General features: G+C 39.9%; 1 protein-coding gene across 1 annotated transcript in view; it reads left to right on the forward strand.

The window, feature by feature from the left end:
- camk1da (calcium/calmodulin-dependent protein kinase 1Da) overlaps positions 1-24,727 on the forward strand; it is a 115,478-nt gene extending 90,751 nt beyond the window's left edge. Inside the window, exons 7-11 of the mRNA XM_015954761.3 lie at positions 7,904-8,016; positions 12,184-12,262; positions 12,354-12,441; positions 12,779-13,016; positions 13,721-24,727. Coding sequence (XP_015810247.1) covers positions 7,904-8,016; positions 12,184-12,262; positions 12,354-12,441; positions 12,779-13,016; positions 13,721-13,845 — 643 coding nt within the window. The 3' untranslated portion in view covers positions 13,846-24,727. The remainder of the gene's footprint in view (positions 1-7,903; positions 8,017-12,183; positions 12,263-12,353; positions 12,442-12,778; positions 13,017-13,720) is intronic.
- The last annotated feature ends 734 nt before the right edge of the window (positions 24,728-25,461 follow it).

Raw genomic sequence — 25,461 nt, forward strand, 5'->3', positions numbered from 1 at the left:
ATAGTCTGACTGAGATTCACAGTATGCAGGGTGTTTCCTGCATTCAAATTTACGTGGCGGCCGCCTCCAGCTATTTTTGTGCTGCCCCAGCCTGATTTCACTCTGCCCCCAGCTATATGGATGTTATCTCAACTGCAGTTGCAGTGTTGCGCCACTAATGGGGCACTGTATCAGCAGCGGTGCACCGAAAAGTGCTAAAACTGCTGCAGAAAAAGATCAAAAATTGCTTTTCTCGCTAGATGGTACATATCTATGGTTGGTGCTATTGTAGGCTGACCATACGTCCTCTTTCCCCCGGACATGTCCACTTTTCACTCTCTGTTCGGGGCGCCGGGGGGGTGGGGGTGGGGGGGTGGGGGGGGGATCAAGTTTCTACCTGTATTACAATATTTATGGACTGTCGGCCTAGTGGGATTTTGTTGAGTGGAGTGGACGCAGAGCACTGATCGCTGGTGCGCCCGCTGCGTCCAGCACACGATACATTCTCAAGGTGGCGCAGCAAAACATTATTAACACATGATCGTTCGTATCTGTTTAAATCCTCTGTTACTCTGTCTTTTAATCGTTCCTGACACGCTCGCTCATCGTGTGCTGCGGTGATTTCACCTCACTGACGCAGCATCGAAACGCGCACTCCGCTTTGCGGTCAGGAGATCCCTTTGATCTGCGTAGTTCAAAAGTAACTGATGAGGTGAAAAAGTAAGAATCCAGGCAGCAGTTCTTCTGGAGAGTTTAGAGGAGATGCAGGAAGATGAGAGAGAGACAGGACAATAGTCACATAAAAACAAGAAAACAAAGCTTGAAAGTAAAATGTAGATAGATTTATCTCCACTACACATTTTTACCTGTATTAAACAACAAGTTATATACACGTCATATTTATACATCTGATTCAATTCAGATCACCTTCGAAACTCAGTCACACACCCAGGGCTGTTTCAAGGCATTTTGGGGGCCAAGGCAAAACAGAACACCCCCCTAACCCATACATAATAGACATGCCACCATTACATTGTTAGCAGCAGAAATTAAATATTACCATTTCCAATACAAATGCGTGTTAATGAAATGCATTATATTTTACTGGATATATTTATGTGTTATTTTGGCTAAGATGAGTGTTATTAATACAAACCTAAAATGTTACTGAAATGTAGGTCAAATATTTAAAAATATTTTTAACTATAAATATCAGATGGGGAAAAAGGAACTAAACACCAATCTAATGCATATTATAGAGCCTTTTATAATATTTTGCCTTTGAAAAAGTGAGGCAGTTGAATGCACAGAGTATGCATGTGCTGGCGCATGGTCAGGATGGTACCACCTCTGCCTCAATTTGAGCCAGGAAAAATCCTGGTATACCAGAGTTTCCCTGCCTTAACTCTTTAGTTATTTCGTTCTTAATTCATTCTTTGATCTGGTCTTTTGTGTAGCCTTTATCTTTAAATGTGTTTCCCAAAAACTCCGAACCACTGAGTCACTTGTTGGTAATTTCTAACAGATTCATTTTTGTAAACACATGCCTGTGGCTGACTGCATTGGTAATCTATTAGTTGCTGGACAACCCAGTTAAACCACCTCCTGATGCCTTTTATGTACTCTGATTGTCTGTAGAGAATTTCTAAAATCCAGTAAGATGTACAGAAATGTCGCCTTAATTGTTTAAATTTATTGTTTTGAGCTTGTCATTACCATAGTCTGATTTATAAGTAGACATGATTGTTGGAGCATGCAGACATTTTCAGGTTCATTCAGGGATGAAAAAGCTACAAATGTTCTGTTGAAGATCTAATGTAGCTGACTTGTACCACTCACTCACTCACTCTCTCTCTCTCTCTCTCTCTCTCTCTCTCTCTCGCTTGCTCGCTCGCTCACTCACTCACTCACTCACTCACTCACTCACTCACTCACATACATACACACACACAAGCAAAAACTTTTATTTATTTGGTCTTTAATTCAATTCAATTTTATTTATAAAGCGCCAAATCACGACAAGAGTTGTCTCAAGGCACTTCACATAATAAACATTCCAATACAGGTCAGTTCATTAAGCCAATCAGAAAAAATGTTTCCTATATAAGGAACCCAGCAAATTGCATCAAGTCACTGACTGGTGTCAGTGACTTTACAGCAATCCTCATACTAAGCAAGCATTTAGCAACAGTGGAGAGGAAAACTCCTTTTAACAGGAAGAAACCAGAAACCTCCAGAGGATCCTGGCTCAGTATAAGCAGCCATCCACCACAACTCACTGGGGATCGAGAGCACACGCACGCACGCACACACACACACCAAGCAATGTGTCTATGGTTACATCGTGATTTCTTAGTAAATATTCTATTTGTCGAGAGATAAACTTTATTGTATTTATCCTAGTGAATCAATTAAACGGGTAAACTAGTAGTAGCACATCCAACGTCAAGGAAAGCAACAAGTTATTATCAGGAGAGGGATAAGTGGTTAGCAGCAGTGTGCTAGACGATGCCCCCCTCCATGAGGCCACCTCAGCTCAGCAGAACATCATTGTAGCTTCTTATGGGGAGAAAAACACTTAGAGAAAAAATAAAGTTAACAGCTGAAATTGCAGAAAAAGAGCAGATTGTAGAAGAAAGCAGTAGAGTGTGAAAAGTGGTCAGTGTGTGTCCTCCAGCAGTCTAAGCCTATAGCAGCATAACTACAGAGATAACTCTGGATAACCTAGCCTTTTACATGGAGGCATGTTGGAGGCAGGGCAAGGGAGAGCCGTCTTTACCGACTGTACACTCCACCTCCCTCTACTCCCCCACTTGTCCTGATTTAGGCTAACATCAGATTTTAACCATAGGCCCTATCAAATAAAAATGTTTTAAGCCTATTCTTAAAAGTAGACAAAGTGTCTGCCTCACGGACTAAAGCTGGGAGCTGGTTCCACAGGAGAGGAGCCTGATAACTAAAAGATCTGCCTCCCATCCTAGTTTTAGATATTCTGGGATCCACCAGTAAACCTGCAGTCTGAGACTGAAGTGCTCGGTTAGGAACATATGGAACAATCAGATCACTGATGTATGATAGAGCTTGACTATTAAGAGCTTTATATGTGAGAAGAAGGATCTTAAAATCTATTCTGAATTTAACAGGTAGCCAACGTAGGGAAGCTAAGACAGGAGAGATATGATCTCTCTGTTTAATTCTCATCAGAACTCTAGCTGCAGCATTTTGGACAAGCTGAAGACTTTTAACTACATTCTGTGGACTTCCTGAGAGTAACGAATTACAGTAATCCAGTCTTGATGTAATAAATGCATGAACTAGTTTTTCAGCATCACTCCTGGAAAGGATGCTTCTAATCTTAGCAATATTCCGAAGGTGGAAAAAGGAAATCCTACGTGTTTAACGTGGGATTTGAATGACATGTCCTTGTCGAAGATAACACCAAGGTTCCTTAATTTGTTCTCGGAGATTAATTTAATGCCATTCAGGTCAGGTGATTGGCTAAGCAATTTCCTTTTCTGGATTTCTGGTCCAAATATGAGAACTTCCATCTTGTCTTGATTTAAAAGCAAGAAGTTTTGAGTCATCCAATTTTTTTTTTGTCTTCAAGACAAGCCTGTAATCTACCCAACCGATTAGGTTCATCAGGGTTAATGGATAAATATAACTGAGTATCGTCAGCATAACAGTGAAAGTTTATCCCATGCTGTCTAATGATTTTACCAATTGGGAGCATATATTTGATAAAAAGAATTCGTCCAAGCACTGAACCCTGTGGTACTCCGCAAGTAACCCTGGAGTATGAAGACGATTTGCCATGTACATTTACAAAATGAGATCTGTCAGACAGGTAGGATTTAAACCAGCCTAGTGCTGTTCCTTTGATCCCTACAACATGTTCAAGTCTTTCTTCAAGAACATTGTGATCAACTGTGTCAAAGGCAGCACTGAGATCTAACAAGACTAGAACAGACACAAGATTCTTATCTGAGGCCATGAGAATATCATTTGTAACTCTCACTAATGCAGTTTCAGTGCTGTGATACTCTCTAAAACCAGACTGAAATTCCTCAAACAGAGCATTAGTGTTTAAATGCTCACATACTTGGATGGCCACTATTTTCTCCAGGACTTTGGATAAAAATGGAAGGTTAGATATTGGTCTATAATTCATTGGGTCATTTGGATCCAGAGAAGGCTTCTTAAGTGAAGGTTTGATCACAGCAACCTTAAAATCCTGTGGTACGTATCCATTTACTAAGGATAGATTGATTATATCTAGAATGGGGGCAGTAATAAAAGGAAATGCATCTTTAAATAATTTGGTTGGGATTGGATCCAAAATGCAAGTTGAAGGTTTAGATCAGGGGTGGGCAATTATTATTTCCATGGGGCCACATGAGAAACATAAAATATTGTGGAGGGCCAGGCCAAAAGGCTGAAGTCAATTATGCATAATATTAATGGTATTTCTTTATAAAAAGCAGTAAATACCATCGTTTTTTCAAGCTGGTAAGAGTAGACTATATGTTATAAATGAGCAAAAAGGAAAAAGTGAGGTTGGCTTACAAAAAATGTGATTTATTCAAATTTCCCAAGGCAATGGTAAACAAAGTGTGCGCATTTGGTTTTTGTTAAACATTTGTGACTTATATTAGTTAACAGTTTCAGTCACATTCACTCCAAAACACATTTTGAGTTTCAAATATTGTTGGAAAGAGGTTCTTAGCATTCTACAGACACTCAGTATTGTCTGTAAAATAAAATCACTGAACTGTGATAAAAGAGGTTTAAAAAAAAGTGTCCCAGTTCACTGCTAGTTGCCTACATTTGTGATCCAAACACCTTATTTCGTGTTTTAAGCGATTTTTTTCTTATTCAGTGAGAGAAATCTAGTCTGCTGGGCTTTAACGAGTGCATCAAAGTCAGGTTGAATGTCTGAGGTGGAGATGCGAAGCACAGCTGACAAATGATCATCGGTGAGAGAGGATTTATACCTGGATTTTGTAAACTTCATCATTGAAAATGTTAGTCTACAAATGTAGGTAGAGCCGAAGAGAATCAACATCTTCTGAGCATGTCTCCTCAGGTTTGGGAAGTTCTCCTCCTTAAGAGAAGAGTAGAAATCCAGCAGAGATCCTGACTTAAAGTGCTCTGCCAGTACTGCATCAGACTGCAGGTCAATGAGTTCCAGCTGCACATCACTGGGTGCATTATCCACGTTGCAGGTAAAGGGAGAGGAAATCATGTGCATTTCATCCTCGATTGTTCTGAGATCTTCAAAACGCCTTGAAAACTCACCATGTAATGCTCCTAACATGGATGAGTACCTGCTGAGGTGATCAGCTGATGGTGTGACTTCGTTCAGGGTTTACATTTGAGTGAGTGTTGCTCTCCAGTTGACTTGAAAGAAACTGCAGCTTTCTCTTGAAGGCCTTCATGAGGCTGTGCATTTCATGAACAAAAAGGCCCTTGCCTTGCAGTCTGGTGTTCAGTTCATTCATCAGTGCAGTCACATCAACAGCAAATGCAAAATCTGCCATCCAATCCTCATCTGAGAGCTCTGGAATGTCTTTGCCTTTCCTCTCGCAAAACTCTTGAATCTCTGCTTTCAAGTCCCAAACCCTCTTCAGCACTTTCCCCAGGCTGAGCCTTCTGACAGCTGTGTGGTAGCCAATGTCACTATGCTCAGTCTCATGCTCCTCCAAAAGAGCGACAAACTGTGATTCATTGCCCGTGCCCTGATGAAGTTTATTATTTTGGTAACAACATCAGTAAAATGGTTGATTTTTAGCACTGACTTGCACAACACATGGTGGTGTATAATGCAATGCAAAAACACCAATTTTTGATCTGCATCGATTTCTGTCACTTTATCTTGCATGCGTTTCCAAAGTCCGACATTTTCCCTGTAAGATTTGGACAACCGTCTGTTGTGACACCTGACAGTCTCTCCCATTTCAATCCCAGAGTGTCCATGCACGCATTTACCTCTGTAAAAAGATCACTCCCTATCCGTGCCCTCTCAGCATCAGACAAGTTCTTGTATTTTTCCGAGTGTTTCTTGTCGTAATGCCGACTCAAATTGTAGTCCTTAAACACAGCAATCTCCTCCCCACAAACCAAACACACGGCTTTACCTCCGACTTCAGTAAAAAAATACTTAGCAGTCCAATTTTTGTTGAAAATCCTGCATTCGGCATCTTACTTTTTTTTTTTGCATGAGCGGACATTTCTGGGGGCTGCAATCACCATGTCAACCGCGGGCACTTGTTGCTATACGTATTGCGTCATTGTGTACGTAAAAAACAACTTCAAAATAAAAGCAATGCAGCCTTAGTCCATGCATGAGGTAAAATGAAAAAATGCATTTATTTTGTAATTTCCAATTAACCTTACGTGGGCCGGTCAAAGTCAACCAAAGGGCCGTATGTGGCCCGCGGGCCGTAAAATGCCCAGGTTTGGTTTAGATGAAGCTAATATTTTTAATAAGTGAAAGTTCAACTGGATCAAAACGGTTCAAACACAGATGAGGTTCTACAGTTACCTCTGATTTAAGGTTGCTATTTTTTAGGTACCTGAGTGTTTATTATAACATGATTATGACCCACCTTGGTGGGTGGAGAGATACTGAGAAACCCTTCCATAGAGGCCTGAGTTGTGACTGGACAGGTGAGATGGTAACAGCTAGGATTAACCATGGTGAAACTTTTAGGATTAGATTGTAATAACAACTACCGGTAATCTGTTCCTCCAAACTGAGTTTGATTAAAGGGCGGTTCATAAAGTCTCTATCAAAATCCACTTGAGCTGTCCTTGTAATAGCATCAGATCGTGTGTGTGTGTGTGTGTGTGTGTGTGTGTGTGTGTGTGTGTGTGTGTGTGTGTGTGTGTGTGTGTGTGTGTGTGTGTGTGTGTGTGTGTGTGTGTGTGTGTGTGTGTGTGTGTGTGTGTGTGTGTGTGTGTGTGAGAGAGTAAGCAACAGAAACACAACTCTTAGCTTAAAAAAAGCTAAAGTTTACAGAATATATTGTCAGTACTGCGTGTTCATGCCCCTGCACCCTGAAGAGTGCGTTCTAGCTGACTGGGGTTTAAGGGTCAAAGGTTCTTAGCAGGTTAATGGGAGGCAGAGCAGAGAGTTTGATGAGAGGATGGTAACCGATGTTGGTATGACATTAGATGAATTTATTTATTTTTTGTAGAAATCTATAATTGTTTAAATAAAAAGATTTTGTGTGTGCAAGTGTATGTGTGAGAAAGGGATATTTCATTTAACTTTTATAATAATGTGTGTGCTAGATGGGGTGGAGAGTTATAGTGGAGGGTTTGTCTTTAATCTAAAATAAAATAAACAATCACACCAGGTAGAATGTTATCTTCACCTCCTGCTTTTTGATGCGTATTAATAGAGAATGGCATTGAAACCTTTAAACCTGTCAGTGGTTTTGGTTGAAAGGAGCTCCACTTTTGGTTGATTCTGGGTTTGTTCCGAGTAAAATTGTGTAATATCTCAAGTTTACAGCCATACATCCCTATTACACCACAGTACACAATACAAGGGTCATTTTGAATTGTTTCTATTAATATTACAAGTAATTACCATTTACCCACCGCTTCAACAGCCTCTGTTCAGAGAAATGGCTTTTCCATCCAAAAAGGACCAATGAGCTAACAGCTAGTTGGAGTATATCTGCTAAATTTCCTAGCAAATACTATTACCTATTATTACATGTATACATATAATCAAAAATATCACCATGAAAGCAAAATTGCAGCTGGGGGTGTGTACGACATGCAGCCATGACTGGAAAATGTGTTGTTTTCTGTCACTAGAAGCTGATTAAGAAAGTTTCAACCTCTTTTTTTACTCTGCCTTCAGTGAGAAGATGTCATTATAACTAGTCTTTGTTGAACCTGCTTCCTACAGGCTGTGTGGTTATCCTCCATTCTACGATGAAAATGACTCAAAGCTGTTCGAGCAGATCCTTAAGGCCGACTACGAGTTTGACGCTCCGTACTGGGATGACATATCGGATTCAGGTGAGGATTTGTTTTCATCACTCTTCATTCATTTCACCCTACATCCTCATAACCAAAGGAATGAAAACGATTGCTTGTGTGTGAACGTATGCATGTGTAAGGCCATGTATCAACGTTGTTGTAGTTAGCAGTAGAACCACTAATAAATGTATATTTCTGCTGTCAACTTTGTATTTAGTGTTAAAGGTTCCATATCTAGCTATTTTACACCTAACCTAAAGGTAGGCACAGTTTGATTAAATATTACCATTGGCACTATTGAGATGTCATTTATCTTACAGACAAATTATTTTTGTAGCCTGAGTTTATACCTGAAAATAAAACTGTTTGTTTCAGTGAAACTCCGCCCACGCTCGCTCCGATAAAACATTCCTGCAACCAGTGTTAGGCATAATGGCATTTAAGTATAACGGTGTTATTTTTAGGTAAGGGAGGAATCTAATGGCCTTTCCCATCTTTGCAACGTCGTTATTGTTACCGGACAGTAACTGGTGCGTTACTCCTTTACTATGATGTGGTTTAATGAAGCATAGCAGTTGTCAGGCTTTCTGACAGCTGCACCAGTGATGTGTCGGTCGCGCACGAAACGGCTTTTGAGCTAACCGGAGCTGACGTGAGTGTATCGGCTGTACCGGCACCCGCCCCCCCCCACCCCGAGCTGGTGTTACAAACGGCAAAACAGAACACACAACGTTGAACGCACCAGGGCGTTGGCAGATCAGAGGGAGTGGCACTCGCAAAATCCCTGGGACAATTATTACATTACCATGATGGGACATGTAAATACTGGTGGAGACAAATCTGTAAGAGACGAGGAAAGAAGAATAAACAGCGCTTCAGAAACGTAAAGAGATAAGTGGAAGCAGTACAGGCAAGATGGTCCCAAATATGTGGCAAGCCAATTTTACATTTAATCAACTATCAGACTTCTCTGTAATTTCCTATTTCATATAGCAATTTAATTCATCCTAGTAATACTTGTATTTTTATTAGTCTAAATTGCAGCTGAAGATGTCAACAGCTCTGTTATTACTATAGAAATTATAATTAAGCATATCCATAATAACTGCACTTGTAAGAATTAAGTTTGAGATATCTCAGAGTCCTTAAAAACCTAACGTGATCTTATTAGCATTAATTAGGCAGACTGGATATGTATACCAGATATCTAGAATTCTACTCTTTCTAGTAGAAATTAACATTCCAGATATCCATGAGAATTTTCTTACTGAATGAACTCTTTAAATATCAGAAATGTTCTTTATAGATTGTAAGAATCATTTAGTTATAAAAAATCTTTCACTTTATAGTAGGGCTGGGACTTGATTAAAATTTTTAATCTAAATAATTAGAGGCTTTTTAATTAATTAATCTAAATTAATGGCATTTTAATCGTTCAGGAAAATGTGCTCTCAAAGCAAAACTTTTTATTAAAATTATGAGAGAGAGAATCAAACAATAGACATGCTTATTACTGTAAACTAAAGCTTTTAATTTAAAAAATGCCTTTTAATTATTCAAATGTCACTGTGTGATATGAAACAAAACCCTAATCAACTAAAATTTATAACTACAAATAGAAAGCACCTGCAAAGGGTTCCTGAGCCTTTAAATAGTCTCTCTGTCTAGTTGAATGACTGAAATAAATTTGACTTTGCACCAGATTCTAATTTTTCCAGTTTCACTTGTTTGTATAATTGGGAGTTTTTATTAGCTTTTCTACTTATAATGTAGTAAAAAAAACACACATATAAATAATAATCCTTCACAATGACAGTAGAACAAGCACAAATATGATCTAGGACATAAACGTACTAACTTTTAACACCAGAGCAGGTGTGGCATATTCTGAGAATGATCAGGAACATTAACTGGTTCCAGTTGGATGACTGGAGGTTGATGGGAAGATAAAAGATCATGGCGAGGAAATAATGATCTGACGAACAGGTGAGCGGGCCTTCCTTATATGGGAAGTCCTGATGTCACGTTAATAAGGGGATGCTGCAGACCCGCAGATTCACGCCTGCTGCAGCGAATCTGGTGTGATCTCCAGCCTGATCACAACGTTCTCGTTCCTCGCTGCCCCTGATGCACTTAAGCATCCGCCCCTTAGCTGATGACAGCTTCAACACACCTCGCTGCTTAGTAATGCATGTGATGTTTAGACAGTGACTCGTCTCAGAAACATATAATTCCCCGACAGAATTCTTTAGAAAAGTTTCAGAGTGTTTCTGTTTTAACTTAAATTTCTGTTTTCAATTTTAAGACACGTTGTTTGTGATTGTTTACAGAGTAGTGAGAACACGGAGCGTTATCCCAGCGGCAGCCAGGTGCCACTCGTTTGTCTGACTACTTTCATAAACTACTGTTAGGGCAAATAATTATTCTGTAAGGTGCTTTCAGCGCTGCACAGATGTTACGTGTTTCCTAAGTCCTGCATCAGTCCAAGCAAGGCAGCTTCTCTCTGTTTTTATTCCATTTTAGTAGCCATTAGCACTGTGCATTGTTGTGTGCGTCAGTGATATTCAGTCTACGAGGAAGTCGTGCAGTGACAAAGGTTCCACCGTGCTCGAAATGCAAGCTGCGATTAAATGCAGGATTTTTTTTAACGTGTTATTTTTTTCTAATTAATTAATCATAATTAACGCGTTAAAGTCCCGGCCCTACTTTATAGATATTATAGAGAGTAACTGCCTTATAGAACATAACATAAAAGTAACATCACAGTTAGTTTGCTAGTTAACTAATTACCAGTGCCGACACTCCCTAAATGAGCATCACACACAGTACGTAGGGCACCAAGTGGCCAGGGGGCACCAAGCAATCGGGCACCACAGAACATTTGTGCTAAGGGCACCCAAATAGCTAGCACTGGCCCTGGTAATTACTTTTGCAATGTGGTAACTGAGATACTAACTCAATAACTTTTTAAATTATTTGTAACTATAACTAATTACTTATTTAATGTAAGATGCCCAGCACTGCCTACAACAGCATCTTAGGCAAGTCACTTGCAGTAGCTCAGGAGGTTGAGCGGGTTGTCCAGTAATCGGAGATTTGCAGGTGCGATCCTGGCTTCAGACAGAGAATTCTGCTGTTGTGTCCTTGGGCGCCTGTGCTTGGCAGCCTCGCCTCTTTCAGTACGCCCCAGGGTAGCTGTGGCTACATTGTAGCTCAACACCGTCACAGTGTGAATTTTTGCGTCAATGGATGAATCATACACTTTAGTGTAAAGCGCTTTGGAGTCCTCTGAAGGCACTATACAAGTGTGGGCCATTTATCATTTACTAAGTCTGCTACATGACACCAGTCGCCTAACCCACATATCTTGTGTTGGCCAGAGGTTTCAGACCAGGCTATCTTCCGGGGAGAGGAGCATGGCCTGATGACGAGACTAGTTACAGACGAGTTTAAGAATTTTCAAATTAAAACTCAAAATTTGCAGCCAAAAAAGGAAAATACTAACCTGGCCAACCATGCTAATGCTTCGTTATGGAATGCAAAGGGCCTAGTAATGCTCCCATTCAAATAACCCCACCCCCTGAGAATTCGAATCGAGCCAATCAGCGCTTAGCAGCGTACGTCACACACCACACCAGTTCGTCATGAACAACAAAAAATGGCGTCTGAAGCAGAGTTCAGTGCGGTGCTTTCCACTGTTCTAAGTTACTTGAACATGTCTTAAAACCACAAGAAAAAGAAGCACTAAAAGCCTTTCTTCTAAAATAAGATGTTTGAACTGTCGTCAGACACCATCTTTGACCACAGCTAAAAAACTACAACGTTGCGAGATACAGTCGTCATTTCTGCCCTTTTTTTCTGATAGTTTATTTTATTTTATTTATTTTTTGGAGCTGGCTAATCCTACTCCTCATGGTGCATTCTGCCTCTGAGTATCCAGACCTGTCTGTGTACAACAGACAGAGGGCAAGTCTGGCAGGCCAAGCTAAGAAAATGCATGAATGCAGCCAAAAACTTTTATTTATTTATTGATTTATTTTTGGTCATGAGGAAATAATATCACACGGCAAAAAGCTCATAAAAGTTGATTTTCCATGATCTGGCCCCTTTAGATATGTAACTTACAGCAGACCTCTTAACCTCAGCTCGCCATAGCATGACCATTTCCAAGATTCTTGCTGCATTTGTTGACCTTTCTTTTCTCAGCCAAGGATTTTATCAGCTGTCTGATGGAAAAAGATCCGGCCAAGAGATTCACCTGTGACCAGGCTCTGAGACATCCCTGGTGAGAAACACACATAAAGGCATTAAACCAGTGCTGATGTTGATATGCTGTCAGAAGTGTAATCAGAAGAATTTTTGTGTGTAATTTTTAGGATTGCTGGCGATACAGCTCTCTGCAAGAACATACACGAGTCAGTCAGCCGGCAGATCCGGAAGAACTTTGCCAAGAGCAAATGGAGGGTAACTGCTGTTTATTTGTGCCTCTTTTCTCTGGTATTGGCTTGGCTGCAGCAGACTGAATCATTCTGTCACGCGTTTCTAAAATGTCTGTTTTTAGAAGGTTAATCACTCGGCTTTAAAAGCCCATCTGCCACTTGGTCAGGAATTATGTCTCAGTCATTTATTTTCTCTGAGGTCTTTGCGGGCAAATCCAAACAGTTTCACCTGAATTCACAAAAGTGTCACAAATTTAAACCGGTATTCTCATTAATTTAGATGTTTTTTTATTCATAAAATCAATTATATATTAATGGAAGAATAACGTTTATATCTTTTTTACTTCGTGTTCTCTCTGCAGCAAGCCTTCAACGCCACCGCTGTGGTGCGGCACATGAGGCGGCTGCAGCTTAGCAGCAGTATTGGCAGCAGCATGGATGCCTCTAACCCAAGGTCGACTCAGGCGCAGAGGATGGTCCAAAACCAGAGCCAGACGGGCCAAAACCACACAGCTCCAAGCCAAACCAGCAGCCAGGGGGCGCAAAGCCAGAGCAGCAAAAACCCTGTGGAAAACAACATTTCTGCTCCCCACAAAGAATGTGAGTCAGTGACACAAAAGGTGACGATACGAAGTGGGGGGTGGGGGGTTATACAAGTCCCAGTGTGGTTATTGTTTGATTTTCTGTACAGCACTTTGAGCTGCCTTTGGTATGAAAAGTGCTTTATGAATAAAATTTGATTGATTGATGTGATAGCACTGCAAAAAGCTTTAGTGCGCAGCCATACTCCATCGGGCCACATCACAAGCAATGGATCTGTCTGGCATTCATTCAGAATCTGGGCATTCCCAGTACATCCTGAAACTTGAGTTCTCCAGTTTTATTCTTGGTTGTTTTCCTTTTGTCCAACAAGAGCGTTGGCAGCGGCTCGGGCTATCATCGCTTTGTTTGTCTGCTTTGGGCATGTGAAAGCACTTTATAAATGAAGTTGATTTGATATCATCGTTCTGCGGTTAGCATTACCGAGATCAATGTTTATATATTGCTGACGCTAAAGTGGGTTGGGACATGCAGTTGTAAGGAGGGGTGTCTATGCTTATGACGTGCTAAACCAGCTTTTCTCAGAGCAAACCGTCTCCTACATTACTAATTTACAAAGGAAAGCAGGTCAGAGACAGCACCGACTGTTAGCTATGCTACATTAGACACCCCGGGCTTCCTAGGTAAGGTAAATGTGGCTTTAAATTCTAGGACCACTTTAACATTGTTAGCTTTTATAAATCCAGCTTGCTTTATATTCACAGGTGTCCCGGCACCCGTCACTCCCTGCAGTCTGGCTTCCACAGCATCGTCTCCTGCCGCTGGAACAGAACTGAACCGGCCCCACCCTTCAGCGGTGCCCGCCCCTATGATGACTGAGACCAAGTGACGCCAGGTCACGCGGGGCACCAGCTGGGAGGCCACGGCGCTATGAGAACCGCCCGAGAGGAGCATGAGGATGGTATTCCTCTTTACCCCTCCCCCTCTCTCACCCCTCTACTGGTACCCTGCCTTGCTCCAAGGAGAGCAGAGGACTTCACCCCACCGCCCCACTTCAGAGGACAGCGTGTAGGACGATCTGCCTGTGGTTCTGCTGCAAACGATGGCATCTTATTATTCAGCATCGGTCAACTTCCCTCCTGAATCCGGTCTTTCCTGCAACACTTTATTCAGAGTTTTCCCTCTTAGTTTTGACTGTTGACAACTAGTTTTTTTTTTATTGTTTTATTTGAAAAGCGGAATGTGTAGAAGACATCCCCGCTTTATTATAGCTACTGTAAATAAGCCATAGCCAAGAGAGCGGCGTCAGTTCATCGCAGTTGGCTTCTTGTTCCGCTATTAACATTTCTCCAAATTTGGGCCCATCTCCCATAATTCCTTTGGGTCACTTTGTCATCCTTCTGAGTGTTGATGACTATCAACTCTCCTCTGTGTAACGACTACACTTGTTTACACAAATTCTAACTAAATTAACCATAAATTTGCATCACTTTATTTTTACAGAACATCTTTATCACCTGTGTCTGTGTTCGTCCGTTCGTGCTTAAAGAAGTGCTTTAAAAGTACCATATGACTGTTGATGTGTGGAAACATGAGTCAGCGCTTTATCTTTTTTGCACAGAGGTTCAGATGTGTGGTCTAAGACTAACGAGCTGCCATGTGTTTATCAGAAAGAGAGCAGATTGTAAACCTATACAAACTATGGATGTCAGAGCATTGGAAAGCCTGTTAAATGTATACAAAAATATCTTTATTTTCTTACTTTTTAAAACTTTTGTAACAATCTCCCTTTAAGGGATGCTCCTACAGGTTACTATGAAACATTCAGCATGTGGATGAGGCCAGTATCTGGGCTGTAAATGGTGGTGACAAATTTCAAACGACATTCTCAAAAGAATCTCCAAGAAATCCTTAAATCGTAAGAGTTTCTTATGTTGTTGTTTGAATTAAAAGTTTGGGTGACAAATTTACTCTTACAATAGTCAGGTGTAATGGGCATCTTTAACCTTCCTAGACAGCTTTTATTTTGTTTGAGAGGCAAAAAGTGGAGAAAATGTTAAACAAAATGAATTTCACTCAAACCAAGACAGTTTGACTGAACAAATAAAATGGTTAGCATCACTTCAGCAGTTTCTCTACAGTTATGCGTTCTGTGATCCAGACAGATGTATAAAACCTCTCACAAGGGTGTCGTACTGATTCAGTGGGAAAGGGTTTCAACTGATAATTTTCACCATTTATAACGATTTTGTCTCCAACCAGCCATCAGCATGGAGATACTGGCTTAAGAACAGATGCGTGACTGTGTTTACTGGGAAGCGACTTCCAGACAACAACAGTAGTCTGGCTTCCTTCACACTGGATTAAGATCTTGTCATCTATGAGAAAGTGGCTGGATTGTAGCGATTTTGGAGATTGAGAATGCACCCGAGACGTCACTATGATCGACGTACAAGACGATATGTTTTTTTTTTCCTCCTACTTTTTTTACAATTCCACAACTAAATATGCCCCCATATTAGCATCGGGCATCTGTCTGATCAGATACCCAACAGAGTGGTGCCTGTAACAAGTTCCAGCCACATGGATCTATTTAAAATAGAAACAAGTACATTTGCTTATATTCTGTATTGGCAAGTACTCAAATATGATCTACCAGTCCAATGTTGAGGATCAATTGAAAATGTTATTGATTTTCATGGAAACATTTGAAATGAGTCTGATTAGAATTTAAAGCAAGAATACATGACACACGTGGACACGGTCAGAGGTGGAAATTGCAGCTACAATGGCAAATTTGCAAAACCAATTGGCTTAAAACATTGTTTTCATGCCTCATAAAAGTTCTAATATTTAGCTGTTAATATATTGTGGAGATTAAAAAACACGAAAAAAAAGATTAAAGTGGTTTTCTCGCATTTTTCTAAAAACCTCCACCATTAATGTTTCATACCAAAGTCAACCATCTGGTTGTTGGTCTCACCGAGCTGCCGCACTTCCCTGGGTCCTCCATTTATTAGGTACTTGCATATTTAGCAACAGAACACTCAATATCAGAAAAGGAGAAACAGCTGGCTGCTACCACTTTAACTAGTCCCAAAAAGGAAAACGCCATTTGAAGTCACGGACAACAAGACGTTAGGACCTAAAAAAACGACAACTGGTGTTTAGCACCATCTCGTTTCCTCTGGCAACACGGGTTTTCAGTTCCAGCAGAAGCATCTCAGAAGATTCCGAGGGTCAGGACGAGTATTCGGTGACCATGTTTGCGTTCAAAACCTAGCTTGTTCTGTAGATTTGTTACAAGCTATAACAAATCTATAGAACAAGCTAACCCTAGCTTATAAGTTATAATTTATAAATTAGCCTTTAGGTACGAGGCCAGATTCAGGTCCTGAGTCCTGCTTGACTTGTTTATCAAAGAAATCTTTCCATCATAATAAACTGTACTCAAGTTTTGTTGAAAGCTCCAAAACTGTCCCACTCTTGTCAAGTGTAACTTGGAGTAAACTGTGCCCTTAATACATTTCTGAAGACCTTGCCTAGACCCTACAAAAGATAATCATTGTCTAGTGAAGTTTTTGTCTAAATCCAGTGTGAAGGGGGCCTTAGTACAAATAAAATTCCTTTTGACTTCCCTATGTATACTACATACGAGTAGATGGTGGTCTATATAATGTGTGAAACCATTTCAGAGGTCAGTAAGACACTAATGCCTGCCATTCCTTCCCCTCACCCGTAATGAAGCCATGATCTCACCTTCTCGTTCTGTTAAGCTGCACCCAGTCCAGAAGTCCTCAGGGAAATCTGCAGCTGCACTGTGAGCTGGCAAGCACCAGTTTCCTGTTTCTACTTTTGTGTTTCCATCATGGTCCAAGCAAGAGGAGCCAAGTTCTTAATAGTTAAATAGTTTAAAATATTCATCATTTTTATTTATTTTGGTGTTTTTTACCGTTTTAAAAGTCAAATGGGTGATTTTAGTGTTTGAGCTTGAGCCTCTAAACATTGTTTTATTTATTGTGCACCTCCTTTAAGCATGAGCTGTGGTGGTGTTGGCCTTTTAGACATAACTCAGATCACTTCACTGCCTGGTGCTCGTTCACGCACAAAGCAGATTGTCGTGTCTTTATTATTCGATGCAAGCGTTCTAAACCCTTTATTGTGATTTTCAGCCAAAGATTCATGCGTGTAGATAATTTGGCTGATTTAAAAGTGGTCAGTGAGTTGGAAAATAACCTGCTTCAGATGTGAAGTTAAATCTAAGGGCTGAACACCAGCTGCAAACTCATCTGGAGAGAGGTTTTGACCTTTTATTCTCTCTGTCGCCGTTACATTTTTTATTATCCACATGGTCGTGCTGCTACAAAGAGACAAAAAAAAACTGCTAAAAAATGTCTGCGAATAATTCACCATGCTTGCTTTGACCTGTCTCGGCGACAGGTGGGTGCAGGAGCACATCTGGATGAAAGTCACATGACGGGAAACCAACTGTGTGTGAGAACTCGCCCTGACCTCCACTAGAAGTGACCACATCTGAAAAGCTCTCTTTAATTGCAGTTAGAATCACAAAAATCTGCATTTTTCTACAAAATAATCCTCACAAACAAATGCAGCTTTTTGGTTTTCTGCCTAAAGCTTTATCTGCTTCACCCTTTTATAGAAAGAAAAAGGTGAAATATTCTGAAGATTTATATAATTGTGAATGGATCCCATTACATTATTAGCCTCTCAGAAAGATCATGTATCTTTAATGCATCAGTATCAAATTCTTATTTCATCCTCTAAACAGCTTTAGCAGGAAATTCGCTTAAATAGTATTTTTTACTCTAGCTTCTGATACGCATTAACATTTACTTTGATATATGCGTTGTTGTTTTAGATCATTTTTTCTAGAATGACTTTTTATTGGTTTGATATTTTTCTGTGGGGTTAGCAAAAATCTACCAACTGAAATGTTTAAATTCAAGCTTATGCATTTCCATAAGACATGTTGCTTTAAGCATCAGTCACCCTTCACCTGACCCAAAAATGACATTAAAATGTGTCTGGGTCAGGGTTTGAAAAGGGTTTTTGGAACTTTAAATGTTTTGTTTAAACCCCAGCTGTAAGGGGAGTAACTTCTGTTTACAGAAACTACAATGCAAGCATCGTTCTAGAAAAAGTTTTGTTCTTTTCAGGTTTTGCTGCTGTAACACCCTGATTTAATCCTGCTAGTGGCGAAGCCCAAAGTTATTGGTCCCACTGTCCTTTAACGGTCAGGTCTCCTGTACCTACAGCCAAAAGTTCAGAGAATGACCCAAATGTTTCTGCACGAGTGTTTTTAGGTATGTTTTCAGATGTTGCTATGGTTACTGGGGTAAAACTATAAGAGCGTATATCTGTAGAGTTGATCCTTTACCCCCCAGATGTCTCCAGCTCAGCCTGACATCCCATCAGTCAGTTACTGGTCCAGTTCCTGACCTGGTTAATCTGGGCTTAGTTTGTCTGAATTTATAGATTTTTGTTTTCCCGCCTGCTTCTTTAGGACTGATCACGCATTGTCAACATGTATTAAGGTCTGGGGAGTTTCCTGGACCTAAGTTGCTTGTTTGTTCCTTGAGCCATTTAGTTCTGACTGTAGCATCATTGCTCAGTGCTCCAGGCTCTTGTTGGATGCTTGGGAGAAGTACCTCTTTGGTTGGCTTGTCCAAGCTGTGGCGCTGGTGGCTCTGAGGGATTCTGTTTGGCCCTCAGCTGCATTTCAAGAATGGTGGAATTCTGTCAACAATGGATGTTGAACATATTTATGTTCAGATTTGTAATAACACACAAAAAAGTTGAAATTATTGAAGGTCTAGTCCAGTGCCAGGTATTAAAGGTTGAATATGGAACAACTTAATAAAAAGCCACATTAAAAAGAAAAATACCTTCAGGGGGCATTTGGAGGTGTGCAGAATGAAGGTACAGTTTTACCTTTAAAAGCTATATTTTAATGAAAAAATAATCAAATTTTTATTTTGACAGGCATGACACTGGGTTTGTGTTCCAGCCAATCTACTAGCCAATAGAGGGCACCATTACAGGTTGTCAAGCAGCCCGCTCAGCACAGCAAGGCTGACACTGTGGAAAATGGTGGACTTGGCAAGTCAAGCTGCTGCTTCTGAGCCCAGAAGATGTTCTAATGTTGTAAAATAAACTAAATAGAAATTAGTCCTTACCCTGTGTGATTCATGGCATCCCCACGCCTGGAAACCTTGCTCTAATGTCACAACTACAACCTCCACACTAGATGTCACTTTGGTGTTCGTGTTCCATATTCAACCTTTAATCTTTACAAACACTCACTGGCTTGCATTAAAAGCAGACCTGTGAGTACCGTATACAGGTGCTGGCCAGTAAATTAGAATATCATCAAAAGGTTGAAAATATTTCAGTAATTCCATTCAAAACATGAAACTTGTACATTATATTCATGCAATGCACACAGACCAATGTATTTCCGATGTTTATTACGTTTAATTTTGATATTTATAGGTGACAACCAATGAAAACATCAAATCTGGTATCTCAGAAAATTAGAATATTCTAAAGGCCAATGAAAAAATGTTTGTTTCTCTAATGTTGGCCAACTGAAAAGAATGAACATGAAAAGAATGTGCATGTATAGCACTCAATACTTAGTCGGGGCTCCTTTTGCCTCAATAACTGCAGTAATGCGGCGTGGCATGGACTCGATCAGTCTGTGGCACTGCTCAGGTGTTATGAGAGCCCAGGTTGCTCTGATAGTCGTCTTCAGCTCCTCTGCATTGTTGGGTCTAGCGTATTGCATCCTCCGCTTCACAATACCCCATAGATTTTCTATGGGGTTAAGGTCAGGCGAGTTTGCTGGCCAATCAAGGACAGGGATACCATGGTCCTTGAACCAGGTGCTGGTGGTTTTGGCACTGTGTGCAGGTGCCAAGTCCTGTTGAAAGGTGAAGTCTGCATCCCCATAAAGTTGGTCAGCAGCAGGAAGCATGAAGTGCTCTAAAACTTCCTGGTAGACGGCTGCATTGACCCTGGACCTCAGGAAACAGAGTGGGCCAACACCGGCAGATGACATGGCACCCCACACCATCACTGACGGTGGAAACTTTACACTGGACCTCATGCAACGTGGATTCTGTGCTTCTCCGCTCTTCCTCCAGACTCTGGGTCCTTGATTTCCAAAGGAAATGCAGAACTTGCTTTCATCAGAAAACATAACTTTGGACCACTCAGCATCAGTCCAGTCCTTTTTGTCCTTGGCCCAGGCGAGACGCTTCTTGCGCTGTTTCATGTTCAAGAGTGGCTTGACACACGGAATGCGACACCTGAATCCCATGTCTTTCATGAGTCTCCTCGTGGTGGTTCTTGAAGCGCTGACTCCAGCTGCAGTCCACTCTTTGTGGATCTCCCCCACATTTTTGAATGGGTTTGTCGTCACAATTCTCTGCAGGGTGCGGTTATCCCTAGAGCTTGTACACTTTTTTCTACCACATTTTTTCCGTCCCTTCGCCTGTCTGTTAATGTGCTTGGACACAGAGCTCTGCGAACAGCCAGCTTCTTTAGCAATCACCTTTTGTGTCTTGCCCTCCTTGTGCAAGGTGTCAATGATTGTCTTTTGGACAGCTGTTAAGTCAGAAGTCTTCCCCATGATGTGGTGCCTTCAAAACAAGACTGAGGGACCTTTTAAAGGCCTTTGCAGATGTTTTGAGTAAATCAGCTGATTAGAGTGGCAGCAGGTGTCTTCTATATTCAGCCTTTTCAGAATATTCTAATTTTTTGAGATACCAAATTTGGAGTTTTCATTAGTTGTCACTTATGAATATCAAATTTAAATGTAATGAACATTGGAAATACATTGGTCTGTGTGCATTGCATGAATATAATGTACAAGTTTCACGTTTTGAATGGAATTACTGAAATATTTTCAACCTTTTGATGATATTCTAATTTACTGGCCAGCACCTGTAAATGTGACTAAACCCAGCTAACGGAGTTAGCCACGACTCTTAATTCAAAAAAGCTAGAAAACAATGAACCTAGGGAAATGTATCATCTTTTGAGGATAAAATAGTATCCTTCAGATCAGCAGTCTGATCCCAGAACCTTATGTCCTTGTGGCGGGCTTTCAAGACAAGTTGCTTCCTTTTCCTCCCTATAAATTAGGAAGAAAGCTTTGTGAAAATGAATATTTGTGCCATTCTCTAAAGTTTTGGTCGTATCTGTGTAGCAACTCCATGATTGGCTGGAATTCCCTGAAACAAGATAATAACATTTTCCATTACATGTGTTTTAAACAAGAATTTTTATGTGTATCACAGCAGCTGTAGAAAACACATGTTCTCTTTTTATATTAATGAAATGAGGGTTAGGGTTCAGACACACCTGTACCTGTACTTAGTTCAGACATGACGGATTTCTGAGGGGAAACTATGTAAGGGCTTTGTTCAGAGATCACCTTAATCTGGTTAATTGCTGTAACTGTGGTCTTGTTGATTGCTATGCATGTTGCTTTTTTTTATATTTTTGAATGTGTTGTCTGTGTCTTCTCTAAAGCAGGGCAAAGAAAAGAAATGTCAGCTTCTGATTAAACTGCAAATCGTTTTCCAGTCTACGCTGATTTCAAATGCTTATCTACAAAAATGTTGTATTTTCTGTTGGACAGAGTATGGTTGTAAAAAAGTATTTGTCTGGTCTGATGGTCTTAATGAAGCCAACAGTTATGGTGCTCTTCCTTTAACGTGATGCTCTCTCTGATCGAGGCTGTAGACTGTAGCTTTTGTTTGCAGATGGTTCAGATTGTGCTTTTATTTCTTTTTGTTGTTTTGTAAATGAGAAAGATGTGCTTTCTGAATGAATCTTTCCTTGATGCACATGCTTCTGTAAATAGTGACAATATGAAAGATCCTTTTATGAACGTAACTGTTCAGCTCTGCCTGATGAGAGTGGCGAGGGAAGTTGATTGTATTGTTTTTGGAATGTTTAATGTTAAAAAAAAGGACTAAAAGCTGAAGTTCTTGTTACTGCTGGTGTGAAAGCTTAAACTGTCCAGCAGCTTCAGTGTTCTACCTACTCTTCAATCCCCATCTGACTACCAGAAAAAGCTTCATTTACTGAACTCAGGCCTACGTTTTTGCCATTTTAACGGAAGAAACCCAAAGCTGTGATTGACTCAAACACGCGAGACATACACTCTTGTTTGCCCTTTCCTTTCAGCTCACTCTCCTTTTGAATGGAGATGCAGCAGAAGTTACAAGAAAAAAAATCAAAGGCAAGCATGTTGGAAGACGTGCTTCAGCTTCACACTAAGTGTTTGCGTTAAATGCTCCTTGTATGATGTTAATGTTGCTGTGTTATGTAGACACTTTGATGTGCAGGAGACCACAAATCGCTACGTTTACACGGTTCAGAGTTTCAGTCCTGTGAACAAGTCGAATTCTCACAGATTCAAGAATACTTTACCATCCTATTTGTCTTAAAGTAGCTTATTTTAGTGACTCTGTTGGTAACATCTTCTGTGAGTGGTGCAAAAAAGGGTTTCCCCCAAAAAAGTAGGTTACTTTTAAGGTTGTTTAATATGAAAAATAACTTTTTGGGTGAATTTGGTGGTGCTTTATATTCGCTTTTGGTGGTCAGTTTCCAAGACACTGCCAATAAAAGAATTTTTACTTGGTTCTAACAATGTCATTAGATTTAAGTTAATGTAACAAAGTTGGAAAGTTGTTTTGTTCACTACAGGGAAAAAAAAGTTTTTGGGGTGCATTTATAAATAGAAACATAAAATATTTAGTTTCATTGGCTTGTTACGCTGTTATGTTTAAATTACAAAGATAATGAATTAGTGTACTTTTAGTTTGGAGTAAATCAGAGACATTCTGAGCTGGATCTGTGTAAACACAACTGACCAGTGTGTGCGGAGAAAGATGTAACTCAAGAAACCAGAACAACCAATGTTGCATCATGGGAATATGGAGGTGTAAATATCAGCTACGTTGTTGCTGAAGAGATAATAATAAATTAGCAGCTTTATTTGACCTAATACAACAAAATCTAAATAGTTTAATATGTAAAAGAATACAACTGAAACATATTGAATCAAATCTAATTGTAGAAATCTAATGTGAATGTGGCAGTTTTAAACTAAAGGTTCAGCTAGATTGTTCACACAGCCAAGGAGCATTCTCCATGGGAAGGATCCCATCTAACCTCCTCACATTGTAAAATCTGATTAGTTACGCTTACTTGAAAAAGCATGCAAACCGATTGCACTGAAAATTACAAGTACACAGGACTAGGTAATTATGAGTTGGAACTACTAATGCATACTAAGTAAAATTAAGTTAATTACAAGTTACATTAAGACAAACTAGTACAGCATATTTAGAAATCTGTTTACTGAACTAGTTTTCCTTAGTTGAATATACTTTAGTAGTAAACTGTAAGGATGTTGTACTAGTTTGTCTTAGTAATAGTAGCCGATATTTAAGTTTATTTTACTTGGTATGCATTAGTACCTCCAACACATAATTACCTGTAGGTGGTAGGATTGTGCTTGCCTGTTTAATCATGGATCCTTCATTACTGTGAACTCAAGAATAATAAATGATCCATAGTAGTATGATCTCATCAAAGGGACTCTTGAGTGGACCTCTGACCCCACTTTTCTTCTCTCTGTTTTGGAGGCCACTTCCGTTTTAGTTGCAGCCTGAATTTTAGCTAAAAAATGAATATTTCTACCACTAAATTTAGATTTCATCCTTTAGGTGTAACTTTCTAAAAAATAGATTTGTCACCAAATTTTAAGTGTTTATATTTTGTGCAAAATGTTAAGGTTTAACTTTAAATCTTTAGATTTGACTTTCAAGTCCAAGACCCCATTTTATCAGAAGTTATGAGACTAAATGTATCAGTCAAAATGGCTTTTATTCAAAATATTTAGATAGAACTTAAAAACATGTGGAAGTTATTCTAAATGTCAATGTTGGAATTTATCTTTAAATATTTAGATATAACTGTTGCACTTTTCTATATAAATGTACTGAACAAGTGAATAAAATATTCAGCCATTTATAATTGTTATGGAAGCTAAACACAGCTGAATATAGACGTAATTTCCACTAAATGCGATAGACAAGTATTGGTTTGTGACTCCAAGTTTTGAAACAATAAATGACTTAAAGCAGTTAGAAACCAAGTGGACGGATTTAGAATTGACTTTGTGCAACCCTTGGATTATTTTTTTAGGTTGAATCATCTGTAACTTGTGTAGTAATTGAGGATGTGAACTCAGACTCGTTATCTCCTTGAATTGTCAGTGACTTTTATTAGAGCGGGCAGTCTTACCATCGTCTCTCGTGGACTGAAAGAATCGGAAGGTTTCATTTTTTAGGGTCATAAAATGTGCAAACCTGCCTTTAAGGGTTGTTCTAAGGACTGAAACTTAAATGTGCTGTTTGTCGGGAGCCTGTCTCTCTGTCTGTGGGTGTCCTCGTCCTGAGCCTGCTGAATTAGCCGGTTGTATTTACTCTCTGCATGTGATCATGACAAATTCATCCTGTGCTCCATCGTCGAGTTGACGACACCCTCAGAGCGGGCACTGCCTGTTGCTTTTACTGTGGTGTGTTGTTGATGACGACCTCCTGTTAATGGGACTTGTATATCAGATGCCTTTCGACAATCATGTGCACATATCAGTTACCATGATGACACAGGCCAGAGCGATTGATTGTTCTATTTGTTTTCCTGGAAATAAATTCTGAATGACCATATGATGATTTGCACCTTGTTCTGGGTGTTTTTGGGTGGATGTTGGTGGACGTTCAACACCAGACCTCTCTTACTGACACTCAGCTTAAATCTGCTTTACTGCAGATGTTTGGCAGACAGGCGATAGATGTTGTCTATGAAAACATGCAGGAAAAAAATTTAGGGTCAAAGTTAAAAACATGCTGTGGACAGATGTCGGAACCTTATTTAGAAATCTGACCTGGAGAGTTCTCTTCATACTCCTGTGTCCCCTGGATGATGGAAGAACCACAAAATTCATCTTGGCAAAGGAACAACCTCAGAAAAATTTCTAAACAAACGTGAGTTAAATCTTAAAGTGCAGACTTTAAAACAGGACACCTGGATGGGTAAAATCTAAAGGTTGTTTTAGCTGAAACACCTCCACACACTAAGGGTGATTTTAAGCATCAAATGAAAGTGTTACACTGAAATTTCTAGTCACTAAAATTATGAATTGATTTAAATGAAAAATAACTATTGAACTCAGGTACTGAAGTCAGAACCAGAGCAAATGATCTGAATTGGTGGTAGCTTCCATGCTCATGTTTCACGTTTATTCTATCAACAAATTGCTGCCCTAGTGGATGGTTCTTGTATTGGTTTTAAGCCCCACCCCTTCTATTTAAACTAACAGGATATTTACAGACTAAAAAGGTTATGAGAACTAAGATCGTTTTGGGGTGACTATTTTTGTGTCTGAAATTCTCAACTGACA

The sequence above is a fragment of the Nothobranchius furzeri genome, chromosome 1, assembly GCF_043380555.1.
Source record: "Nothobranchius furzeri strain GRZ-AD chromosome 1, NfurGRZ-RIMD1, whole genome shotgun sequence".
NCBI classification, from domain to species: domain Eukaryota; kingdom Metazoa; phylum Chordata; class Actinopteri; order Cyprinodontiformes; family Nothobranchiidae; genus Nothobranchius; species Nothobranchius furzeri.